Genomic DNA, 16,855 nt, shown 5'->3' with positions numbered 1-16,855 from the left:
TAACAGAGTATATAACAGCATATTATAGGATGTATAACAGTGTATATGACAGGATGTATAACAGGGTGTATAAAAAGGTATATAGCAGGATATATAACACAGTATTTAACAGGATGTATAACAGCGTACATAAAAGGATGTATAACAGGGTATATACCAGTATATAACAGGGTATATAACAGGATGTATAACAGGGTATATAACAGTATATAACAGGGTATATACCAGTATATAACAGGGTATATAACAGGATGTATAACAGGGTATATACCAGTATATAACAGGGTGTATAACAGTAAATAAAAGGGTATATAACAGTATATAACAGTACATAACAGGGTGTATAACAGTATATAACGGGGTATAACAGGGTATATAACAGTATTTAAAAGGTATTAGACAGTATTTAACAGGATGTATAACAGTAAATTACAGGGTATATAACAGGATGTATTGTATACATGATAGGGTATACAACAGGGTATATAACAGTATATAACAGAGTATTTAACAGGATGTATAACAGGTTATATAACAGCATATTATAGGGTGTATAACAGTGTATATAATAGGGCGTATAACAGGATGTGTAACAGTATATAACATGTTGTATAACAGTATATAAACAGATTATATAAAAGGATGTATAACAGGGAATATAAAAGGGTATATAGCAGGATGTATAACAGGGTATATTACAGGAAGTATAACAGGGTATATAAGAGGGTATATAACATGGTATATACCAGTTTATAGTAGAGTGTATAACAGTAAATAAAAGGGTATATAACAGGGTATATAACAGGGTGTATAACTGTAAATGTAACAGGGTATATAAAACGGTATATAACAGGGTGTTAACAGAGTAAATAACAGTATATACAACAGGGTATATAACAGGATATTTAACAGTATATACAAGGTATATAAGACAGCGTATAAAACAGTATATTAGTGGGTATATAACATGATGTATAACAGGGTATATAACAGTATATAGCAGGGTGTATAACAGGTTATATAAGACAGTATATAACAGGATGTATAACAGTATATAACACGGTATATACCAGTATATAACAGGGTGTATAACAGGGTATATCACAGGATGTATAACAGGGTGTAATTTGTATTTATTTATTTCACCTTTATTTAACCAGGTAGGCAAGTTGAGAACAAGTTCTCATTTACAATTGCGACCTGGCCAAGATAAAGCGAAGCAGTTCGACACATACAACAACACAGAGTTACACATGGAGTAAAACAAACATACAGTCAATAATACAGAAGAAAAATAAGTCTATATACAATGTGAACAAATGAGGTGAGATAAGGGAGGTAAAGGCAAAAAAAGGCCATGGTGGCGAAGTAAATACAATATAGCAATTAAAACACTGGAATGGTAGATTTGCAGTGGAAGAAAGTGCAAGTAGAAATATAAATAATTGGGTGCAAAGGAGCAAAATAAATAAATAAATACAGTAGGGGAAGAGGTAGTTGTTTGGGCTAAATTATAGATGGGCTATGTACAGGTGCAGTAATCTGTGAGCTGCTCTGACAGCTGGTGCTTAAAGCTAGTGAGGGAGATAAGTGTTTCCAGTTTCAGAGATTTTTGTAGTTCGTTCCAGTCATTGGCAGCAGAGAACTGGAAGGAGAGGTGGCCGAAGGAGGAATTGGCTTTGGGGGTGACCAGTGAGCTATACCTGCTGGAGCGCGTGCTACAGGTGGGTGCTGCTATGGTGACCAGTGAGCTGAGATAAGGCGGGGCTTTACCTAGCAGGGTCTTGTAGATGACCTGGAGCCAGTAGGTTTTGGTGACGAGTATAAAGCGAGGGCCAGCCAATGAGAGCGTACAGGTCGCAGTGGCGGGTAGTATATGGGGCTTTGGTGACAAAACGGATGGCACTCTGATAGACTGCATCCAATTTATTGAGTAGGGTATTGGAGGCTATTTTGTAAATGACATCGCCGAAGTCGAGGATCGGTAGGATGGTCAGTTTTACAAGGGTATGTATATAACAGCATATAAACAGAGTATATAACAGGATGTACAACAGGATGTATAACAGGGTATATAACATGGTATACACCAGTTTACAACAGGTTGTATAACAGTAAATAAAAGGGTATACAACAGCATATAACAGGGTGTACAACAGAACATAACAGGGTATATAACAGTATATAACAGGGTGTATAACAGTATATAACAGGGTGTATAACAGAGTATATAACAGGGTGTATAACAGTATATAACAGGGTGTATAACATTATATAACAGGGTATATAAGACAGTATATAACAGGATATATAACAGTAAATAACGGGGTATATAACAGGACTTACCTGTAGCTCATTGGTATAGCATGATGTTTAACGCCAGGGTGTATACACACAGAAAAATGAATGTATCTAACTGTAACTATAACAGCGTCTCAATACTAGTAAAAGTAAAATGTATATAAGACAGTATATAACAGGATGTATAACAGTAAATAACAGGGTATATAACAGGATGTATAACAGTAAATAACAGGGTATATAACAGGGATACATAACTGTATATTATAGGGTATATAACACAGATATATAACAGGATGTATAACAGTAAATAACAGGGTATATAACAGGATACATAACTGTATATTATAGGGTATATAACAAGATATATAACAGGATGTATAACAGTAAATAACAGGGTATATAACAGGGTGTATAACAGGGTATATAACAGCATATTACAGGGTGTATAACAGTGTATATAACCAGGTGTATAACAGGGTATCTAGCAGGATGTATAACAGGGTAAATAAAAGGATGTATAACAGGGTATTTAACAGTATATAACATGGTATATAACAGTATATAACAGTGTATATAACAGTATATAACAGTGTATATAACAGTGCATATAACAGTACATAACAGGGCATATAACAATAAATAACAGGGTATATAAGACAGTATATAACAGGACATATAACAGTAAATAACAGGGTATATAACAGGATATAACGGAGCATATAACAGGGTGTATAACAGCATATTACAGGGTGTATAACAGCATATTACAGGGTGTATAACAGGATGTATAACAGCATTTAAACAGAGTATATAACAGGATGTATAACAAGGTGTATAACAGGATACGTAACATGGTATATAACAGTATGTATAAGCATACATTACAGGGTATATAATAGCATATTACAAGGTATATAACAGGGTGTATAAGAGTGTATAACAGGGTATATAACATGGTATATACCAGTAAACAACAGGGTATGTAACAGGGTGCATAACAGGGTGTATAACTGTAAATGTAACAGGATATAAAGCAGGGTATATAACAGGGTGTATAAAACAATATATAACAGGATGTATAACAGCATATAACAGGGTATATAACAGGATATATAACAGGTTGCATAACAGGGTGTATAACAGGGGGTATAACAGTATATAAAAGGGTACATAACAGTGTATAACAGGGTGTATTACACAGTAAATGACAGGGTGTATAACAGTATATAACACGGTATATAACAGGGGGTATGTAACAGGGTATATAACAGAGTGTATAACAAGATATTCTGCCTGAGAGCTTTAGTGTCATACCACTATGACATGTGATAACAAGCGACGGATGTACACAGCAAATGTCCATTCGTGTTATGGCACCGCTCTCTCGTTTGTGGTCGATTGTTTTTTTTTAACCCTGGGGTTTAGTCTAGCCTGCCATGCCTTCACTGTTGGAAGTGGCTGGAAATGGTGGCTGGCTGTCTGGATGTCTCTGGTATTAGTCTGCATCCCAAACGGCACCCTATTCCCTACATAGGGCTCTGAACGAAAGTAGTGCACTGTGTGAATAGGGTGTCATTTGGGACACAGCCGTGGTCTCAGGAGCAGTCACAGTGGTTTTTGTCCCAATGTGCAGACTGATCTGGTTGATGAGAAAGGAGTCCATACATATGAAGAATACCAATACATGCAAACTAAGCCATCAAAACAGAGGGAGGACCTTTGACCATTGCAGAGATACAATACCATGCATACACACACACACATACAAGCACGCAAGCACACACACACACACAGTCACTCACACACACATCTGTCACGTCAAAGACACACATTTAAATGAAAGCAAAAATTCATTACCCGTGGTTGTATTGTGTTTGGCCGCCGTGAGGAAGGGGAACACCAAGACAATTAAAATAAGTAATGACAGTGCCATCCCTCCACCTGCAGAAAGAAGAGGGGAGGTGGAGAGATATTAAGAATGGGGGGAAAGGAGAGAGAGAGTTACACTGAAGATGGATAATACAAAGAGACAGAGAGAAACCAAGAGGTGGAGGGTAAGAGAAAGGAAGGGAGGGAGAATGGAGGAGAGAGAGAATATGGCAGAGAGAGAGAGAGAGAGAGAGGATTTGAGAGAGAATTCTCCATGCGGAGAGAGAGAGAGAGAGAGAGAGAGAGAGAGAGAGACAGACAGAGAGAGAGACTCAGATAGCAACAAACGTTCCCACAAATTCAGAGGGGGGAGACAGAGAAAGAGAGGGGGGAGAAAGAGACAGTGAGAGAGAGAGATGGCGAGGTATAATAAAAGAGAGCTAAATGTTACATATATAATCACTAATGAACAAAGAACTATGGTGGGAGCTCCATCTAACTACAGTCCCTGTCTCTGTCTTTGTTATTTAATTAGTTTGGATGGCATCAGTAGTATGGTGCCAGTCCATTTCCTCCACCACTACCACCTACTGTAGTGACTGTCCAGTCACCACTTACCTAAACTCTCGCGGACAGACTTCGAGCATCTGACAAATTACCCAAGATTTTAGTTCTGGGTTAACCGAGATTACCACTTACCCAGTGTATGGGCAGGCATCGACCCAGCGCCAGTCCCATTCCCGTTCCCAGCCCAAGACCAGTCTCATTCCCGTTCCCAGCCCAAGACCCAGTCTCATTCCCATTCCCAGTCCCAGCGCCAGTCTCATTCCCGTTCCCAGCCCAAGACCCAGTCTCATTCCCATTCCCAGTCCCAGCGCCAGTCTCATTCCCGTTCCCAGCCCAAGACCCAGTCTCATTCCCATTCCCAGCCAAAGACCCAGTCTCATTCCCGTTCCCAGCCCAAGACCCAGTCTCATTCCCGTTCCCAGCCAAAGACCCAGTCTCATTCCCGTTCCCAGCCCAAGACCCAGTCTCATTCCCATTCCCAGTCCCAGCGCGAGGCTCATTCCCGTTCCCAGCCCAAGACCCAGTCTCATTCCCATTCCCAGCCCAAGACCCAGTCTCATTCCCGTTCCCAGCCCAAGACCCAGTCTCATTCCCGTTCCCAGCCCAAGACCCAGTCTCATTCCCGTTCCCAGCCCAAGACCCAGTCTCATTCCCGTTCCCAGCCCAAGACCCAGTCTCATTCCCGTTCCCAGCCCAAGACCCAGTCTCATTCCCGTTCCCAATCCCAGCGCCAGTCTCATTCCCGTTCCCAGCCCAAGACCCAGTCTCATTCCCGTTCCTAGCCCAAGACCCAGTCTCATTCCCGTTCCCAGCCCAAGACCCAGTCTCATTCCCGTTCCCAATCCCAGCGCCAGTCTCATTCCCGTTCGCAGCCCAAGACCAAGTCTCATTCCCGTTCCCAGCCCAAGACCCAGTCTCATTCCCGTTCCCAGCCCAAGACCCAGTCTCATTCCCGTTCCCAGCCCAAGACCCAGTCTCATTCCCGTTCCCAGCCCAAGACCCAGTCTCATTCCCATTCCCAATCCCAGCGCAAGTCTCATTCCCGTTCCCAGCCCAAGACCCAGTCTCATTCCCATTCCCAATCCCAGCGCCAGTCACATTCCCGTTCCCAGCCCAAGACCCAGTCTCATTCCCATTCCCAAGACCCAGTCTCATTCCCGTTCCCAGCCCAAGACCCAGTCTCATTCCCATTCCCAGCCCAAGACCCAGTCTCATTCCCATTCCCAGCCCAAGACCCAGTCTCATTCCCGTTCCCAGCCCAAGACCCAGTCTCATTCCCGTTCCCAGTCACCTGTTTTCCGGACCTCTGGCAGTCTCTACAGGGTTCAATTCTCGGGCCGACTCTTTTCTCTGTATACATCAATGATGTCGCTCTTGCTGCTGGTGATTCTCTGATCCACCTCTACGCAGACGACACCATTCTGTATACTTACATTTACATTTACGTCATTTTGCAGACGCTCTTATCCAGAGCGCCTTACAAATTGGTGCATTCACCTTATGATATCCAGTGGAACAACCACTGGACTCTGTGTTAACTAACCTCCAGACGAGTGCCATACAACACTCCTTCCGTGGCCTCCAACTGCTCTTAAATGCAAGTAAAACTAAATGCATGTTCTTCAACCGATCGCTGCCCGCACCTGCCCGCCCGTCCAGCATCACTACTCTGGACGGTTCTCACTTAGAATATGTGGACAACTACAAATACCTAGGTGTCTGGTTAGACTGTAAACTCTCCTTCCAGACTCACATCAAACATCTCCAATCCAAAATTAAATCTAGAATCGGCTTCCTATTTCGCAACAAAGCATCCTTCACTCATGCTGCCAAACATACCCTCGTAAAACTGACTATCCTACCGATCCTTGACTTCAATGATGTAATTTACAAAATAGCCTCCAACATTCTACTCAGAAAATTGGATGTAGTCTATCACAGTGCCATCCGTTTTGTCACCAAAGCCCCATATACTACCCACCACTGCGACCTGTATGCTCTCGTTGGCTGGCCCTCGCTTCATATTCGTCACCAAACCCACTGGCTCCAGGTCATCTATAAGTCTTTGCAAGGTAAAGCCCCGCCTTATCTCAGCTCACTGGTCACCATAGCAGCACCCACCCGTAGCACGTGCTCCAGCAGGTATATTTCACTGGTCATCCCCAAGCCAACTCCTTCTTTGGCTGTCTTTCATCCAGTTCTCTGCTGCCAATGACTGGAACGAATTGCAAAAATCACTGAAGTCTTATAGCTCCCTCACTAACTTTAAGCATCAGCTGTCGGAGCAGCTTACCGATCATTGCACCTGTACACAGCGCATCTGTAAATAACCCACCCAACTACCTCATCCCCATGTTATTTTTTTTGTTGCTCATTTGCACCCCAGTATCTCTACTTGCACATTCATCCGCTGCACATCTATCACTCCAGTGTTAATTGCTAAATTGTAATTATTTCGCCACTATGGCCTATTTATTGCCTTACCTCCTTAATCTTACTACATTTGCACACACTATATATATATTTTTCTATTGTGTTATTGACTGTGTGTTTGTTTATCCAATGTGTAACTCTGTTGTTTGTGTTCCACTGCTTTGCTGTATCTTGGCCAGGTCGCAGTTGTAAATGAGAACTTGTTCTCAACTGGCCTACCTGGTTAAATAAAGGTGAAATAAAAACAAAATAAATTATTCCCATTCCCAGTCCCAGACCCAGTCCCATTCCCTGTCATTTCATTAGTTTCAATGATCAGAATAGTATGCTGGTCCTATTCCTTACTGCTGTCGCCCAGTGACTCACCACCAGCCCAGTATATACGAAGGCATCGACCCAGCCCTAGTCTGAAATAGGGCTAAATTAGCAATACATCAATGCACCACTAACGCTTGCTTGCTTTGCATGGAGCCAGAGAGCCAGCGAGCCAGAGAGCCAGCGGGCCAGCGAGCCAGCCAACCAGCTAGCCAGCTAGCCAGAGAGCCAGCCAGCCAAAGAGCCAGCCAGCTAGCCAGAGAGCCAGCCAGTCAGCCAGAGAGCCAGAGAGCCAGCCAGAGAGCCAGCCGGCCAGCCGAGAGCCAGCCGGCCAGAGAGCCAGCCAGCCAGCCAGAGAGCCAGCCAGCCAGCTAGCCAGCTAGCCAGAGAGCCAGCCAGCCAAAGAGCCAGCCAGCCAGCTAGCCAGAGAGCCAGTCAGCCAGCCAGAGAGCGCAGGCCTATTTAGGTGCACTTCATCCAGTGCTTTTGAGGGGGAGGTTGTGACACGCCAATTCTTTATACTTTTGACCAGGGCCCATAGGGAATTAGCTGCCATTTGGGACACGGCCTCGATGAAAGCGGAGAAGTGGAGGTATAAGAGAGTGAGTGCAAAAGTGTTTTGTTAAGCGTTGCCCAGCCCAACAACAGAAGTGACACAATTAAACACTCAAACACACCACCGAAGCCAACCGTTGGGATACGAAACCCGGGGAGGGGACCATCATAGTGAATCTGCATCTGTCCAAAATTACACCCTATTCCTACGCAGTGCACTACTTATGATCTGAGCCCTGGTCAAAAGTAGCGCACTACATAGTAAGTAGGGTGCAAGTTAGGACGAAGCCTGTCACACCAGAGACCAGATGCTTCATATTAAAATGTGCCAAACACTTACAGATAATCACTGTGCAAATCCACAAATCCTGGCATGCCCACCACAGGTATATCTCTCCTAACCCATATACCTTTGCATGCCGCCGCAATATGTTCCCCCACAGTCCCGAGTACTTTTCCTGTGTTTATATATATTTCCACACTACGAGGTCGGAATAGTAGTATGAAATTGTGAATGATGATAATGACCTTTTAGTGTAAGAGCTGTTTGAAAAGACCACCTAAAATTTCTGTGTGTTTTGGTGGGATGGAGTTCTGGCCTTCCATGGTGAAATCTCAATGGAATACATTTGTTAATAGACCAATAAGAAAGAGAGTTCTAAATCTCTCTGCCAATAAGAGCTCGTTTTCAGTTTTCCCCTCCTCATTCCCAGACAGCTCTAGTAAATTGCCTTCAGTAAGAAATCACAATAAGGTACTTAATTGTTACCCAGAAATGATTTCATATTGAAATAAAGATGGTTGCATTGGACCTTTATTGGAAATAAATCCTACATTGGATTTTTTATTAAATGGCTTTTTCATTTACTTTATGATTAGCCCATCAATCAGCCATGAAATGACAATGAATCGATCTGGACACATTATTATCATCTTGAACTGTACAGGTGGGAGTCGCTCCTTTGCTACAGCAGGAAAATAATCATGCTGCAACAGGAAATATAGGGACATTTTTGTAGGGGTTGATACATTTTTCTTAAGGGAAAATCAAGTCTGACATTTCTAAGTGGAAATTACAAAGATCAAAAGCCTTTTTAAACCTCAAATAAACTACGACCTTTCCTGCATTGCACGAAAGTTCTCCTACAACAGGGTGATCAAATTAAGATCCTACATCTGTACATGTGTGAAGGACCCTTTGGAACAGAGCTGTGACAGTTAAAAGCCCATGGCTATGTCGCAAATGGCACCCTATTGACCTATATAGTGCACTATGGGGCCCTCGTCAAAAGTAGTGCACTATAAAGGGAATAGGGTGCCATTTGAGACGCGAACTAACTGTATAACCATGACAGAGCACGCCGTCACCTTTATAGGTTCCTGCTGCATTGAGGGGAATTTCTAGTGACTGTCAGCGGGTAGAGAGCGAGGTGGCCTGGTACTGGAAAGTGAATGTGCTTCCCAAATGGCACCCTATTCCCTATATAGTGTAGTACTTTTGAGCCCTATGTTCCCTGGTCAAAAGCAGTGCACTGTATAGGGAATAGGGTGCCATTTGGGACGCACTTAAGTATGAAGGTAGCTAGGCTAGTGTAGTGTTAGACTGCTCTGCTGCAATGCAGCGTTAACAGTAACACTCCTTCAGACAAACACTACTGTTCATAGAGGCATACAAGTGGGGATAGAGGCATGAAGACAGCTAGGAGTCCAGCTCCAGCTGAAGACCATGCAGGCAGGATCCTCTCTCTCTCTCCCTCTCTCTCAAATTGAAATTGCTTTATTGCAATATTGCCAAAGCAACAATGCATAAAATATATATAATCAAATAATGAATAATATTAATATTAAATAGTGCTACTTAAAAAATATTATAGATGTAAATAAATTATATAAATTACAAAAATAAAAATGGTAGCAGTGAATAGTACTAGGAAAACATAATAACAAATAGTAAGGACAATAATATATCTACTAATAATACCACTACCACCATTACCACTACTACCATTACCGCTACCACCATTACCGCCATTACCGCTACTACCATTACCGCTAGTACCGCTACTACCATTACCGCCAGTACCGCTACTACCATTACCGCTAGTACCGCTAGTACCATTACCGCTAGTACCGCTACTACCATTACCGCTACCACCATTACCGCTAGTACCGCTACTACCATTACCACTAGTACCGCTACTACCATTACCGCTAGTACCGCTACTACCATTACCGCTAGTACCGCTACTACCATTACCGCTACTACCATTACCGCTAGTACCGCTACTACCATTACCGCTACTACCATTACCGCTACCACCATTACCGCTAGTACCGCTACCACCATTACCGCTAGTACCGCTACCACCATTACCGCTAGTACTGCTAGTACCGCTACCACCATTACCGCTAGTACCGCTACTACCATTACCGCTAGTACCGCTACTAACATTACCGCTAGTACCGCTACTACCATTACCGCTACTACCATTACCGCTAGTACCGCTACCACCATTACCGCTAGTACCGCTACCACCATTACCGCTAGTACTGCTAGTACCGCTACCATCATTACCGCTAGTACCGCTACTACCATTACCGCTAGTACCACTACTACCATTACCGCTAGTACCGCTACTACCATTACCGCTACCACCATTACCGCTAGTACCGCTACCACCATTACCGCTAGTACTGCTAGTACCGCTACCACCATTACCGCTAGTACCGCTACTACCATTACCGCTACCACCATTACCGCTAGTACCGCTACTACCATTACCGCTACTACCATTACCGCTAGTACCGCTACTACCATTACCACTACTACCATTACCACTAGTACCCGCTAGTACCGCTACTATCATTACTGCTACTACCATTACCACTAGTACCGCTACTACCATTACCACTAGTACCGCTACTACCATTACCGCTACTACAATTACTGCTAGTACCATTACCGCTACTACCATTACCGCTAGTACCATTACAGCTAGTACCATTACCGCTAGTACCACCATTACAACTACTACCACCATTACAACTACTACCACCATTACAACTACTACCACCACTAGTAGCATTTCTACCTGTAATATCTCTACTACTAAACTCAGCAAAAAAAGAAACATCTCTTTTTCAGGACCCTGTCTTTCAAAGATAATTTGTAAAAATCCAAATAACTTCACAGATCTTCATTGTAAAGGGTTTAAACACTGTTTCCCATGCTTGTTCAATGAACCATAAACAATTCATGAACATGCACCTGTGGAACAGTCGTTAAGACACTAACAGCTTACAGACGGTAGGCAATTAAGGTCACAGTTATGAAAACTTAGGACACTAAAGAGGCCTTTCTACTGACTCTGAAAAACACTAAAAGAAAGATGCCCAAGGTCCCTGCTCATCTGTGTGAACATGCCTTAGGCATGCTGCAAGGAGGCATGAGGACTGCAGATGTGGCCAGGGCAATAAATTGCAATGTCCGTACTGTGAGACACCCAAGACAGCACTACAGGGAGACAGGACGGACAACTGATCGTCCTCGCAGTGGCAGACCACGTGTAATAACACCTGCACAGGATCGGTACATCTGAACATCACACCTGTGGGACAGGTACAGGATGGCAACAGCAACTGCCCAAGTTACACCAGGAACTCACAATCTCTCCATCAGTGCTCAGACTGTCCGCAATAGGCTAAGAGAGGCTGGACTGAGGGCTTGTAGGCCTGTTGTAAGGCAGGTCCTCACCAGACATCAACAACGTCACCTATGGACACAAACCCACCGTCGCCGGACCAGACAGGACTGGCAAAAAGTGCTCTTCTCTGACGAATCGCGGTTTTGTCTCACCAGGGGTGATGGTCAGATTTGCGTTTATCGACAAAGGAATGAGCGTTACACCGAGGCCTGTACTCTGGAGCGGGATCGATTTGGAGGTGGAGGGTCCGTCATGGTCTGGGGCAGTGTGTCACAGCATCATCGGACTGAGCTTGTTGTCATTGCAGGCAATCTCAACGCTGTGCGTTACAGGGAAGACATCCTCCTCCCTCATGTGGTACCCTTCCTGCAGGCTCATCCTGACATGACCCTCCAGCATGACAATGCCACCAGCCATACTGGTCATTCTGTGCATCATTTCCTACAAGACAGGAATGTCAGTGTTCTGCCATGGCCAGCGAAGAGTCCGGATATCAATCCCATTGAGCACGTCTGAGACCTGTTGGATCGGAGGGTGAGGGCTAGGGCCATACCCCCCAGAAATGTCTGGGAACTTGCAGGTGCCTTGTTGGAAGAGTGGGGTAACATCTCACAGCAAGAACTGGCAAATCTGGTGCAGTCCATGAGGAGGAGATGCACTGCAGTACTTAATGCAGCTGGTGGCCACACCAGATACTGACTGCTACTTCTGATTTTGACCCCCCCTTTTTGTTCAGGGACACATTATTCAATTTCTGTTAGTCACATGTCTGTGGAATTTGTTACGTTTGTTGAATCTTAACACATGTTAAGTTTGCTGTAAATAAACGCAGTTCTTTTTTTGCTGAGGTTACATTAACATTAATATAATTTCTACCTGTAATCTCTCTACTAATATTACCACTAGTATCATTTCTGCCTGTAATATCTCTACTACCACCATTACCAACAGTGTCTACCTGTAATATCTCTACTACCATCATTACCACTAGTATCATTTCTACCTGTAATATCTCTACCACCATTACCACTAGTATCATTTCTACCTGTAATATCCCTACTACCACCATTACCACTAGTATCATTTCTACCTGTAATATCTCTACCACCATTACCACTAGTATCATTTCTACCTGTAATATCCCTACTACCACCATTACCACTAGTATCATTTCTACCTGTAATATCCCTACTACCACCATTACCACTAGTATCATTTCTACCTGTAATATCCCTACAACCACCATTACCACTAGTATCATTTCTACCTGTAATATCCCTACCCACTATCTACTGAAACTATAATTAACTTAGTACTACCTGTCATCCTCACCATTACATCAGTACTACAACTACAGTACCATTATCAGTACTACTACTACTACTACTACTAATACTACCATTAAACTACTACTGTTATTTTCACCCCTACTAACCGTACCACTACTATTTGGAGTCATAACCACAACAATAATAATAATAACAAGAATAATTATTACTATGCAGTTATTATTCAGTGCCTCTCAGGCTATTTCAGGCAAATACATATTTGGCTGCAAGAGGAGCCGTTGCCCATGAGTATTTTTAACTCTTCCTCTGGGTTTAATAAGATACAACTTGAAATACATGTATTAATTTATGCAAATAATGAATCTCTTGGTGAGGAATATTTCTCACAGTAGAAGAGAAAGTGTATCTGTCTCAATCCCACCCCCACATAGTGCAATAGCCACATACAGTACACGCTTGTAATGGGTGCGTGTACTGGGTGGGTGTTGGTGGCAGGGAAGTCAGGCGCAGGAGAACGAACTTGGTATAAACGGAGTCGTTTAATAAGTGCTCACAAAACTCCAAAACCAAAATATACAAAAATAATAAAAATGGGTAAAAAAAAAAACGCGCGCACCGACACATAACTAGCACAAACATACAATCAAACAATCTCCGACAAGGACATGAGGGGAAACAGAGGGTTAAATACACAACATGTAATTGATGGGATTGGAACCAGACAAGACATAACCAAAGGAAAATGAAAAATGGATCAGTGATGGCTAGAAGGTCGGTGACGTCGACCGCCGAACACCGCCCGAACAAGGACTGACTTCGGCGGAAGTCGCGACAGCGCTCCTCTTTGGGTAGCCATGTCTTTTTATGTCTCCTGGTTTCTATTGCCAAGAGGTGGTCACTCAGCCTGTACTTGGTAAGGATCTGTCTCTGCATGGTATCTCTGACAGAGTAGAGATAATCTGTCAATTCATATTCTCTGTTTAGGGCCAGATAGCAATTTAGTTGGCTTTGAGATTTTGTTTTGTTTTTCCAATGTTGTAAATATGAGTGCTTTGACTGGTTCATGATTTTGTTGGTTGGTGAGGTCCAACACCAGCTGACTGAGAGGGCTCGTTTCTAGGCTCAGGTCTTGGGTTTGAAGTGCTTTAAACTGGACACTTGAATTTAGGTGTAGCCAAAATTGGTATTATATTCTTTTGTATTTTCATTGCCAATGTATTTTCATTAACTAATTCTGCCCTACATGCATTAGTTGGTGTACTTCTATGGACTTCTAGAATTTTACAACAGAATTCTGCATGTAGGGCTTCAATTTGAAGTTTGTCCCACATTTTAAAGTCCAGTTTATTGAGTGGCTGCCAAAGTTCACTTCCGTAAAGAGCTATTGGTAGGATTATGCTGCCAAATATTTTCTTACAAATTCTAATTGGGATGTTCATTTTTGAATAATTGCATTTCTAGCGAATACAATGCTCTGCTGGCTTTTTCTTTGAGTGCGTTCACTGCCGTTTAAAAATGTCCTGATGCAGATATGGTCATACCAAGGTATGAGTCATTTTTTGTGTGTTCGATTATGGTGTTGTTCAAAAGGAATTTATATCTGTGTTCGTGACATCTCTTTTTTGGGGGGGTGGGAAATCATGATTTTTGTTTTGAGAAATGTACTGCCAGGGCCCAATTATGGCAATATTGCTCTAGAATGTTAAGGTTCTATTGAAGATCTTTTTTGGTTGGTGATAGAAGAATCAAATCATCAGCATATACTGTAGCAGGTATTTTACCTCTGTGTCATAGAGACCTGTTGCTGCAGAATTTGTCCAACATGTCTGCTAATTCATTTATATAAATGTTGAAAACGGTTTGGACACAAACTGCAGCCTTGTCTCAAACCTCAAAGTTATGAAAATAAGATTTGTATTGCACACTTGTTTTGTGTGTACATACATTTTTTTTGTCATACACCTTACCACCAAGCCCAATTTTGATAATTCTGAAGAATAGACCTCCGTGCCAAATATAAGTAAATTATATTTTAAAGTCAATAAAGCAAGGAAAGATTTTGCCCTTGTTTTTTGTGGACTTGTTTACTAATTAGTGCGAGTAAAGTGTACATATGGTCAGTAGTGCGATGGTTGAGGAGAAAGCCAATTTGACATTTACTTATTACCTTTTTTCAATGGAAGAAACGTTTGGATACTGGAATTCAAAATGCTACAGAAAACCATTCCCAAGTTGCTGTTCAATCAAATTCCCCTGATTATTTGGGTCTGATTTGTCTCCACTTTTGTGGATAGGGGAGATGACTCCAGACAACAGGAGAGCAGCAAAAAGTTAGTACCATGTTGAACAATTTAAGCACAGCATTTTCTAACTCAGGTGTGCTGTTTTTCAGCATCTCATTTGTAATGTTATCTAGTCCACAAGCCTTCTTTTGTGTTATAGATTTTAGCTTTTCATTTAGTTCTTGTTGGGTTATTAATCTAATGGATTGTGTGTCAGGCCCTGACCTAAGAGAGCTGTTTTTTTTCTCTGTTTAGTTAGGTCAGGGTGTGATAGGTGGGTGGGCATTCTATGTTTGTGTTTTCTATGTTTTGGCCGGGTATGGTTTCCAATCAGAGGCAGCTGTCTATCGTTGTCTCTGATTGGAAGCCATACTTAGGCAGCCTTTTTCCCACTTGGTTTTATGGGTATTTGTTTTCTGTTTCGTTTGTGTAACCTGACAGGACTGTTGGCTGTCGTTTTGTTTCTTTGTCTAAGTGTTTCATTTCATTAAAATACAATATGAGCACTCAACACGCTGCACCTTGGGTCCCCTCTATACGACGCCTGTTACATTGTGGTTGTTTTTAATGACTGATCCAAGGATGTTTTTACATTTCTAACTGGTTATGTTGTAAGTCTTTGTGGGATATTTTATATAGATTATCAAAATAAGTTTTCCCAATTCCTCCATATTGTATGGCTAATTATTGTTGCTTTGTCGTGCTTAAATTGTTTCAGATGTCCCAGAACAAATTTTGGCAAATTGCATTTTCAATTTCATCAAGTGTCTTGTTATTATAATTCAAGAATGGAGGTTGACCTGGGCTGGAGCAGACTGGGAGGCTGGTAGGTTGACCTGGGCTGGAGCAGACTGGGAGGCTGGTTGGTTGACCTGGGCTGGAGCAGACTGGGAGGCTGGTTGGTTGACCTGGGCTGGAGCAGACTGGGAGGCTGGTTGGTTGACCTGGGCTGGAGCAGACTGGGAGGCTGGTAGGTTGACCTGGGCTGGAGCAGACTGGGAGGCTGGCCGGTTGACCTGGGCTGGAGCAGACTGGGAGGCTGGCCGGTTGACCTGGGCTGGAGCAGACTGGGAGGCTGGTAGGTTGACCTGGGCTGGAGCAGACTGGGAGGCTGGTGCAGGCCATGCTGGTTATGATGGTCTCAGGTTCTGCCTGTGTTGAACGAAGCTAGTGGACATGTTCTCTAGATGCAGAGGACATAATAATTAGCTGCTGGTTGAGGGTGTCAATGTACCTCTCTCTCTGCTCTAGCTCCTCTGCTCTAGCTCCTCTCTCTCTCTGCTCTAGCCCCTCTCTCTCTCTGCTCTAGCTCCTCTCTCTCTCTGCTCTAGCTCCTCTCTCTCTGCTCTAGCTCCTCTCTCTCTCTCTGCTCTAGCTCCTCTCTCTCTCTGCTCTAGCCTCTCTCTCTGCTCTAGCTCCGCTCTCTCTCTGCTCTAGCTCCTCCCTCTCTCTCTCTGCTCTAGCTCCTCTCTCTCTCTCTGCTCTAGCTCCTCTCTCTCTCTCTGCTCTAGCTCCTCTCTCTCTCTCTGCTCTAGCT

The 16,855-nt window shown here is 43.0% G+C and overlaps 1 protein-coding gene across 1 annotated transcript in view; it reads right to left on the bottom strand.

Annotated features, from left to right (window-relative positions):
* Window positions 1–16,855, bottom strand: part of LOC106570681 (gamma-aminobutyric acid type B receptor subunit 1) — a 281,759-nt gene that overhangs the window by 196,219 nt on the left and 68,685 nt on the right. The window contains exon 2 of the mRNA XM_045695041.1: window positions 4,162–4,245. Coding sequence (XP_045550997.1) covers window positions 4,162–4,237 — 76 coding nt within the window. The 5' untranslated portion in view covers window positions 4,238–4,245. The remainder of the gene's footprint in view (window positions 1–4,161; window positions 4,246–16,855) is intronic.

The sequence above is a fragment of the Salmo salar genome, chromosome ssa14 (assembly GCF_905237065.1).
Source record: "Salmo salar chromosome ssa14, Ssal_v3.1, whole genome shotgun sequence".
Classification (NCBI taxonomy): Eukaryota; Metazoa; Chordata; class Actinopteri; order Salmoniformes; family Salmonidae; genus Salmo; species Salmo salar.
This window is presented reverse-complemented; position numbering and strand designations above follow the sequence as displayed.